This window comes from Dipteris shenzhenensis, chromosome 5 (assembly GCF_047967505.1).
Source record: "Dipteris shenzhenensis isolate YYH24624 ecotype China chromosome 5, Dip_SZ_1.0, whole genome shotgun sequence".
In the NCBI taxonomy this organism is placed as follows: Eukaryota; Viridiplantae; Streptophyta; class Polypodiopsida; order Gleicheniales; family Dipteridaceae; genus Dipteris; species Dipteris shenzhenensis.
In genome coordinates, this window is record NC_141600.1 from 20,090,340 (window position 1) to 20,101,127 (window position 10,788).

At 42.7% G+C, this 10,788-nt stretch overlaps 1 protein-coding gene across 1 annotated transcript in view; it reads left to right on the top strand.

The window, feature by feature from the left end:
- The first annotated feature begins 861 nt into the window (after positions 1–861).
- LOC147901730 (uncharacterized) overlaps positions 862–10,788 on the top strand; it is a 25,425-nt gene continuing 15,498 nt past the window's right edge. Inside the window, exon 1 of the mRNA XM_087374360.1 lies at positions 862–957. Within this exon, the coding sequence (XP_087230486.1) occupies positions 862–957 (96 nt within the window). The remainder of the gene's footprint in view (positions 958–10,788) is intronic.

The window sequence follows — 10,788 nt, forward strand, 5'->3', positions numbered from 1 at the left end:
GGAAAATCCATTGCCGTGATGGGTAAGGCAGCTCTATGACCATGATAACTAGATGCCTATGTCTGTTGACCAGCGTGCAGATGGACCAAGGCAGTCTCAGAGAATCGAGGAGCAAAGGAGGGCTTCTTCTCACATAGTTAATATGGCCTTGATGGCTGAGCTAATTATTACAGAAGTAAAGGAGCCTACGAGTTTGGAGGAAGCACTTGTAGACCGAGATTGGAAACATGCTATGCAAGTAGAATATGACAACATCATGAAGAATGAAACTTGGGAGCTACTAGATCGACCACTAACAGAAAGGTTATTGGCACCAAGTGGGTTTGGAAGGTAAAGTACAAGGCCGATGGGACTTTGGAAAAGTACAAAGCTAGATTGGTTACACAAGGATTTTCGCAGGTTGAAGGATTTGATTTTCAATAATCTTTCACTCCGACTGCCAAAATGACCACTTTTCACACAATACTATCAGTGGCTACTCATAAAAAGTGGCCAGTTTATCAAATGGACGTTAAATCAACATTCTTGAATGCTGACCTCAAGGAGGAGGTGTACGTGGCTCAGCCACCAGGGTTTGAGGCCCCCCATTCTGAGAACAAGGTATGTAAGCTCAAGAAGGCTTTGTACGGGCTAAAACAGGCTCCAAGCGCATGGTATCAACAACGGATAGATAAACTTTTTCATAAATTAAACTTCAAAAGATATGCCTCACATGCTAACTTGTATGTGTACAAGAAAGGTGGAAAATCTGCTATTATTGTTCTATATGTGGATGATCTCCTTATTACAGGTGACTATGAAGACATGATCCAGCAGACAAGAATCGAGGAGCAAAGGAGGGCTTCTGCTCACATAGTTAATATGGCCTTGATGGCTGAGCTGATTATTACAGAAGTAAAGGAGCCTATGAGTTTGGAGGAAGCACTTGTAGATGGAGATTGGAAACATGCTATGCAAGTAGAATATGACAACATCATGAAGAATGAAACTTGGGAGCTAGTAGATCATGCCTCTGTCGTGGAGGTTACCGCCTGATGTGAAAGTGGAGCACGTGCTTACATGTGTGAAAAAGAACCCCCTTAGAAAAACCATTCAAGATACATCTTTCAAGGCAAAGGAGTGAAGAAATGCTTCCAAATGATGCAAAAAGGATAATGGTGACTTACAAAATCACATTAAAATACTAAACACCTAAAATTAACCCTTAATCCCTCACACACTTTTGCTAACCATTTCCTTCTCCAAATTTTGATAATTCCGTCTTTCTCTATTTTCTGTTCTCCAATTTTCGTCCACCATTTCCACCACCACTTTTTCCATCAACCCCCCCTCCACCACACCACTTTTTCTGTCACCCCCCCTTCCATCTCCATCTCCACCTCCCATCATCTTCCTCCCCACCATCTCCACTTTTTCTATCCATCCTGCATCTCCCCCACTCAAGGTAACCATCCTTTTCCTCTCCACCATCTCTCTACCTCTCTCTACACCAATCCCCCCTTTTTTCCCCCCCATCTCCACTCCACCATCTCTCTACTCCCCATCTCAATCACCCTCCACTCCACCATCTCTCTATCTCTCTCTACACCCCATCCCCCCTTTTTTCCCCCTCATCTCCTCCATCCCCCATCTCCACTCCACCATCTCTCTACCTTTCTCTACCCCCCATTTCCTCCACCCCCCATCTCAATCACCATCTCTCTACTTCTCTCTACACCCCATCTCCCCCTTTCCACCTCCACCCCCCCTTCCTTTTCACCCCCCCATCCCCCTCTCCACCCCCACAACCCCCCACCTTCAACCCCCCCTTCCTCCCCCCCCTCCTCCCCAACCCCCCTCCACCTCGCCCCACCACCTTCCACCTCCACCCTGCTCTCTTTCCCCCCCCTCCTACCACCTCCATCCCCTCCCTCCTTCCACCTCGAACCCCCCCTTCTCTCTCTCTCTCTCTCTCTCTCTCTCTCTCTCTTCCCCCCTTTCTCTCTCTCTCTCTCTCTCTCTCTCTCTCTCTTCCCCCCCTCCTCCCCCTCCCCTTCTCTCTCTCTCTCTTCTCTCTCCTCCCCCCTCTCTCTCTCTCTCTCTCTCTCTCTCTCTCTCCCCCCCTTCTCTCTCTCTTCTCTCTGCCCCCCTTTCTCTCCCTAACATTACCTAAGGCCCTTGGGGACTTCACCTGGCTGCTGCAATGGGCAGACAGTCCACAGCGCCCATGTGCTATGCGGTGGTGGTGCTCGCCTGCTAGTGGCGGTGATAAAGCCTGCGCTAGTGATGGCAACGCCCAGGCCAGTGGTGGCGGCGTGCACCTACAATGACATCCCGTGCCCGCACCAGCATGACAATGACACCCGTCGGCCAACACCTCTCGGTGCCCTCAGACCCAAGGCCTTAAAGGCCTCCTACTAAGAACCTGCCCAACCTCCTCCATTGCACCCCCCACACCAACCCCCCCTCCTCCACCACCCACCGACGCCCCCCCTCAAGAAAAAAGAAAAAAAGAAAAAAGAGAGAGGTTAAACTAACCCTAAAAACTAGCCGTAGTTAGGTTAGTTGAACTTAGGTTAGGCTAATTAAACATCGGTTAGGTTAGTTTCCCATAGGTTAGGTTAATTGACCATAGGGTTAGATTAAGTTAATTGTGTATCACTTAGTAATTAACTTTAGTTAGTTGGGCTAACTACAATCACACTAACTGATATGGTTAGATAACTAAGTTAGTCTAAGGCTCAATTACAGTAACTAAGTCAATGGCCAGTTACTACATGACTTCATTTACTGACTTCATTTACTGAACCTTGGACTCCCTCTAAGACAATGGCCAATTACTACATGACTTCATTTACTGAACTCAAATTCTATATTAGATCCCTTTTGTATGGACCCATGAAGGGAAAATCATTTGAGGAGGATATGTTATGCACATGGCTGCTTGATTTCAACTCAGCAGAAGAGGTGAATATCCCTAGCTTTCTTTTTCGCTTCTTTTAATCACGTACTTCTTATGCTAACGAGCTCAATTTTTGTACAGGATATGGTGGTGTCTAGAAGTTGTATTGAAAAAAATGGTGAAGATGAGGAAAGCCAAAAGTGAAAAGACGAGTTGTTGAAGAAGATTCGAAATAGGTTGTGAGGAGAGCCTGTGAGGAGATTTGTGATGCCAGCCCTGGTTACGCATGGCGTGCGGGTTTAAAGTCTACTTGTTTTCATGAAGCCAATGCCATGGTAGGCACTTTCGAGGACATATGCTCTCTCTAATGGCGTAATACTCAAGTGATGGAAATTTAATTCCATAGAGACTTATGTGTTTTCTAAAGTTGTAATAGACAAGAAATGGAACTACAGTTCCACAAAGACTCTTAGAGAAGGGGTCAAAATATACTTCACTCTCTCTTACAGAGACTCTCTCTCTCTCTCTCTCTCTCTCTCTCTCTCTCTCTCTCTCTCTCTCCCAACCCTCCTTATCTCTCTTTCTCACTCCAGCTCTTTTTTCCACCAACCCCCCTTCCATCCTAGTCCTTCTCAGTAACTTGTATTCTTCTATCCTAGTCCTTCCACAAACACTCTCTTCTTCCATCCATCCTAGTAACTTGTATTCTTCTATCCTAGTTCTTTCACAAACACTCTCTTCTTTCATCCATCCTAGTGCTTCTCATTAACTTGTATTCTTCCATCCTAGTCCTTCCACAAACACTCTCTTCTTTCTTCCATCCTAGTCCATCTCTCTTTCGTTATCATCTCCCCACCCATGGATGTCCTTGGCATCGTCGAAGATGTGGAGTCTGGAATTAACAGTCTCAAAGAATGGATTGCTGACCAAGGAGCATGGAGAGAGGTCAGAATTCGACAAGGCTCTCCATTGACACAAATAGAGAGAGGAATTTGATGCACAGAGGCACGCAGAGAGGGAGAAGACTCTCAAGATAGCAGAGAGTGAAAGACTTTTAAGACATATTATAAAAGCACGACAAGATCTCTTAGACTTCTTAAATAACCATTGTTATCATATCTCTCGTCATGGGTGATTTGATGTAGATGCTAAGAGAACAATAAGAGCCTCACAGAGATATTATAAAGAAACAATCTGTGACTACTTAAATTTCTTCCTTGCATGTAATTATGTTGAGGATACAGATGTGGAGGCAGTGGAAGATTGGGTTATTAAGAAGAAAAGAGAGACCAATGTGATGAGATCTTCTAGACTTTGGGTTGTTGAGAAGATAAGAGAGACCAAGATGAGATCTTCTAGGGCTGAGCCAATGTAAGGTGTTTTTTGACACCACATGGCTTTGAGTTATATGATTTACTTCTTGTACAAATGTGATGTGCTCTCTTTTAAATGTACTCTAGTTTTGAGGGACCAATGATGAGATCTTCTAGACTTTGGGTTATTGAGAAGATAGAGAGATTAAGATGAGATCTTCTAGGACTGAGCTAATGTAAGGTGATTTTTGACACCATATGGCTTTGAGTTATATAATCTACTTCTTGTACAAATGTGATGTGCTCTTTTAAATGTACTCTAGTTTTAATGACATGTCACACCATTTTTTCTAATTTGATTTTTCTAAATCTTACTTTTTGCCTCTTTTAACAATGTGATCTCCTCTTTTTTTAATGTACTCTAGTTTTAATAACATGTCACGTCATTTTTTCTAATTTGATTTTTTAAAATCTTCCTTTTTTGCTCAATGTTTTGTTTTATAAGAGCCTCTTTTTTTAAAGGTTTTATCAAAAATTATCTCACAAAATGAATTTGGACATTGCACTAGTCCAAAAGTAATGAAATAGGTGTTCAAATGTATTTTCTTAGGCTATTGTGATGAGAAGAAAGCCTATAAGTTGTACAACCAAGAGGTAAAGAAGATCATAGCGAGCCGTGATGTGGTGTTCAGGGAGCAGCCACATGCAGTGGAGGTAGAGAAGAGCTCTTCCACTTTATCATCAAGCGAAGAGGTAATTCACCATGGACCTATCCCAAGAGCTATAAAAGAGGAGGAAATATCAGATGATGAAGGTATAAGTCACCAACCTGTTGTTACACCACCGGAAAAGCCATTGCCGTGATGGGTAAGGCAGCTCTATGCTCGGGGGGGTCACTCATCATATGTAACCCTATCACGTGAGTTCAACAGAAGGATATTTTTTATTTCTAAAATTTACAAAAATAAATATACATAAGGGACTATTTAAAATAGTTTTGGAAAAAATTTACAGATTTGTATAGAAAAGGGGTACATTTTATTAAAGAAAAAAATACAGATAAGGGATTTTAATAAATAGGCCTTGAACCAGGTGATATAGAGGATTTATACATAGTGACCCCCCCGAGGCTCTATGACCATGATAACTAGATTCCTATGTCTATTGAGCAGCATACAGATGGACCAAGGCAGTCTCAGAGAATCGAGGAGCAAAGGAGGGCTTCTGCTCACATAGTTAATATGGCCTTGATGGCTGAGCTGATTATTACAGAAGTAAAGGAGCCTACGAGTTTGGAGGAAGCACTTGTAGACCGAGATTGGAAACATGGACCAAGGCAGTCTCAGAGAATTGAGGAGCAAAGGAGGGCTTCTGCTCACATAGTTAATATGGCTTGATGGCTGAGCTGATTATTACAGAAGTAAAGGAGCTTACGAGTTTGGAGGAAGCACTTGTAGACCGAGATTGGAAACATGCTATGCAAGTAGAATATGACAACATCATGAAGAATGAAACTTGGGAGCTGGTAGATGGACCACCTAGCAGAAAGTTTATTGGCACCAAGTGGGTTTGGAAGGTAAAGTACAAGGCCGATGGGACTTTGGAAAAGTACAAAGCTAGATTGGTTGCACAAGGATTTTTGCAGGTTGAAGGATTCGATTTTCAATAATCTTTCACTCTGACTGCCAGAATGACCACTTTTCGCACAATACTATCAGTGGCTACTCATAAAAAGTGGCCAGTTTATCAAATGGACGTTAAATCAACATTCTTGAATGGTGACCTTAAGGAGGAGGTGTACGTGGCTCAGCCACCAGGGTTTGAGGCCCCCCATTCTGAGAACAAGGTATGTAAGCTCAAGAAGGCTTTGTACAGGCTGAAACAGGCTCCAAGAGCATGGTACCAACAACGGATAGATAAAATTTTTCATAAATTAAACTTCAAAAGATGTGCCTCAGATGCTAACTTGTATGTGTACAAGAAAGGTGAAACATCTGCTTCTATTGTTCTATATGTGGATGATCTCCTTATTACAGGTGACTATGAAGACATGATCCAGCAGACAAGAAAGGCATTGAGCATTGAGTTTGAGATGACAGACTTAGGCTTGATGCACTACTGTTTGGGGATTGAAGTCTCACAAGAGCTAGGCAAGATGTTCATCTCTCAGTAGAAATATGCAAGGGAGATCTTGAAGGCATTTGGTATGTCCGAGTGCAAGGAGATAGCTACACCTATGGAGGTAAATGCAAGGTCATCTATGGAGAATGCCTCACCACCAGCAAACATCAGAGGTACAAGAAGTTGGTCAGTAGTCTCATTTATCTATGGAACACCAGACCGGACATCAGTTTTGCTGTTGGCATTTTGAGCAGGTCCTCCAATAAGCCCCAAGAGAATCATTGGAATGCAGGGATGCGGGTGCTCAGGTATGTGAAGGGCACTCTTGATTATGGCATCACCTATGATATGGGCACTTCCTTGGTTAGTCATTGTGACTCAAATTGGGCTAGAGATGTTGATTCTAGGAAATTAGTTTCAAGATATTGCTCAGATATTGTTTCTCTTTAGGTTGAAGTGTCTTCTCTTGGATCAGTAAGAAACAATCACCAATAGTGGCATTGTCTTCTATCGAGGCTGAGTACAAGGCAGCATGTTTTGCTGCTTGTAAAGCAGTGTGGTTGAGGAGGATCTTATAGCACATGGGAGTGCAAGAGGATGAGGCAATTGTGTTGAGGTGCGACAATCAAAGTTGTGTGGCCATTGCCAAAAATCCAGTGTTTCATGCGCGCACAAAACATATAGAGATTCAATATCACTATGTGTGTGATTTGATCAAGGACGGGATAGTGGAATTGGTCTACTATCCAACAGAGCAAAATGGAGCAAATATCTTCACCAAGGCACTCGGAAAGGATCAGCTTCAGGGTCATCTTCAGAGACTCAACATTGGGCCAAGAAGGTAGTTCACCTCTGGGTGGACATTGAGGGGGGGTGTTAGATTTGCTCAATGCCCCACCCTCTTGGTAACCACCAGTGGTCCAAGGTGCTCAAGTTGTAAGGCCCCCATATGAGGAGAAACCATGTGTGAGCCCGAGACACTGGATGGATCTTGACTTGGATGTCAGATGAGGTTTATCAATGAGACCGTTGATGGTAGAAAGGTGATTTTGTGGGAGCCCCTTATTCTTGCTGGAGCCTGGGGGCCAATTGGCGCTCAGTTGGGGGGTCCCAGGAGGGCTAGCGACCCCTCTGGTGGGGGTTCGGGGGTGGGAGTCCCCAAGGCGACGATATAGAAAATATTCCCTTGAATATTCCATGGACGACTAGGTTGACTAGTCAACTCCACCGACTAGGTTGACTGGTCGGTTCCACTAACTACATTGATCTGACTACCACCCTCTCTCTCTCTCTGCCTTCTGCCCCACACTAGGCCATCGAATGCTATGATGCCATGTGGCATTATGTCGCCCTTGTCGCTTGTGCCCCGTGCGCCAGCCTCTACCTCCACTTATTGAATAATTTTGTTTTGTGCTGATGCTCACAGTTTCTAACATTTTTTTCTAACTGTACAGACACCACAACAAAATGATTCAAGTAGCTATGGATGGAGGGTGCTGATCAATGCAAAATATATACTTTCAAGCTTCTTTGAGAAGGAACAGCCAGACCTGGTAAGGAAAAATACTTTTCATTTAGCTTGAAGATAGTTCATAATGATACAAAGTGTTCTAAATTATCCTCTGCCATTGCAGATGAAAGAGGATAGCTTCAGCTCCAACTATGTACATAATTTTAGAGCTCATACAATTTGGAGGTTTTTGAGCTATGCCTCCCCCAAACCTATTGTACCAGCTACTGTGGAGCTGGGTGAAAGCTCTAAAGTACAAGAACGTGTCATACACCTTGATCCCACAGATGAAGCACCTAATGCTGAGGACCAGAAGCCACAGGAGCAATCACAGAGTGCTGAGGAGGAGCAGACACAGAAGCAAAGACCTGCTACTGATGTTGAGGAGAAGGTGGAGAAGCAGCAAAGAGAGGCTTCTGGGGCAGTGGAGGAGACAGGATGGAGCACGGACAGGATGGAGCAGCAGAGAGAAGATCCTCCAGAAAATGTAGAGTAGCCTCTGGATCAAACTGTACATAAATAGAAAATGGATGTCAGAAATATGTTCTACAGATTCAGCTAAACAGTTCTGTATAAAATCTTACTTGATTGAATACAAAACCTTTCTTTATGGAGTCTGTGTTATCTCAATTTTTAAATTTTCTATGTCTTTGCATTTTATTGAGCTCTCTCTTCTTCTGAGTAACTGCAAAAAAGCAATATGAATTAGAGTGGTAAATTAAACTAATAGCAATGCTTAATGAGACTAGGATAAATTAGATGGTGTACCTTTCTGTTGTTGTAGATAAATAAAAAGTCGTTTGAGATAGAACCTTCTGTCTCAAACAGAATGTCACTGCGCAATTGAGCTAGGGAGCAACATTCTCTTAATGAGATATTGACTAGCACATCACCATTCTCAACAACATCAATATTAATAAGTTTATTTTCTGCACCAAAAGACTCTTCATCTTGATCCATTGGGACAAGCTTTGTGCCTAGCATTCGACTGCGCTTGTAATAAAAAGAGAAAATAAAATTTTGTGATGCAACCATGTACTTCAGTTGCATAGAAGGTTGGACCACCTCACAAAACACTGAACTACATGTCTTCTTATCCCAACCTTTATCCAAAAATTGTGGCATGCATGCCGAATTTGTTGCTTTAACTGTGAACATTGTTTTTGAAACCTTCACTGGAAAGGTATTAAACAAGTCCACAAAAACTGTGAGAGGCATGCACAAAGAAATTTTTACTATCCTAGTGGCAATATTGGGCCTCAGAGCTTTCTGTACTTCTGTAAAAAGCTTCGCCCTATATGCCTTTGTAACACTAGAATGTGGGTGAGGCCAATCCACTGAATTCCATGCCGGAAGGTCTTGTTTTATTAATACACCATGTGTGTTAGCTTTGTCCAGCAACTGATAAAAATGATCAGTAAAAAATATACCCAATTGAGCTAGCTCTGTTGCACATCGACCTTGGTATTGTTGTTCTCCTATCGATCCATGCAGAACATCCATAAATCCCAGAATACAATCGATGTTTTGCCACGTCTCATACGATGAAGGATATAAATCTGAAATAAAACAACACAAGAATGTCAATAAGCTAAGAGAGAAAGCTTCATCTTAAAAATCCATACACCTCATGAAGAAAAAAACCACAATAGAAAAATATACAATTAGGCCTGTGTTGCGGAAGATTTTTTGGATAGTCTCGCAAGACAAGTTCTTTATGCATGTACACGTGCTGAATCAAAACTTCTTTCACGGATATCTTCCCTTTGGTGATTTTAAAATCTCGTAATCTTCCCTTCCACGATGCCAAGAAAATGTTTTTTGTCTGGGGTCTTTTTCTTTTGCTAGGTTGCATGAGCATCCATGCTCCTTTCGAAACACTAAACCTTTCCTAAGTTCCTTCCGTTTTGACTGTACTTGAATTCTCTACCGACGAAATAGAAGAAGCAGGTCGACGGGGTAAGGATGTTTGGTATAATTCTGCCTTCGTAGCATTATCATCCACAGAGCGTCTTCCACAAGAACAGTCGTGGTTTTGGTTCACCATGGAGATTTTCTGAATCTGTAACAATAGCAAAGTAATGTAACTAAGATAACAATTTGAAGTTTCAAGAAAGAGAAAGTGGGCAAACAGACAGTTGACGAGAAACATCTTACTCTACGCCAAACAGGATCAAGGGAGCAGTTTTGGAAAAGAAAGGCTGTTGCACAATGAGGCAATGGTGTAGAATGGTAGACCTTTCGCACGAAAGGCGGCACAACATTTGAAAATTCAAAGGAAGGTGGAAGCGAGAAGGATCTTGTCAGATAAAATGTCAGTTTAGATTCTATCTTCTTGTCCAAAGATCTTCTGAGAATGAAAAACCAATCTCCACATTAATGTAGCACGCTTGTACTTACATAAAGTATTGTTTCTTTTTTCTATTTTCTCTTATTTTCGTGAATTTTCAACGTTACGTTGGCCTTCTATTGATTGGTTGAGAGCTTATTTTTCCAAACCGTAAAAGGCCCCAAAATGAGCTCCCTTTTTTCCTAATGCTCTGCCACTCCATGCGCTGCACTGCGCTGCGTGGTGCTCGCCATAACTGTAAGTGCCACCTCACTTATGGCTCAACCTCTGCCACCTCCTCCGCTTCTGCTTCTTTGCCCATCTCCCTCACCCGCCACGTGTTGCGATCGCATGGACTCCCTTTATAGTGCCAATGCTTAAACCCGTGAGTGTTTAGATGGCCAAGTGCCACATGGCGACCCTCCATAGCTTGGTTTGTGCCTTTTAACCTCTAGCTCCTCTTTTCGAACATCATGAGGCCTCCCCCGAACCTCCACATACAGGGATTAGTCTCCTTAAAAAGAAGAATAGATAAATAGATAATGCAGCCAAAAATTTAATGTGAATTAAACATCATGCCTCCCAATTTCGAAAAGCCCTCCTGGTCTGGTAGATTGCAAACCTACAACTCCAA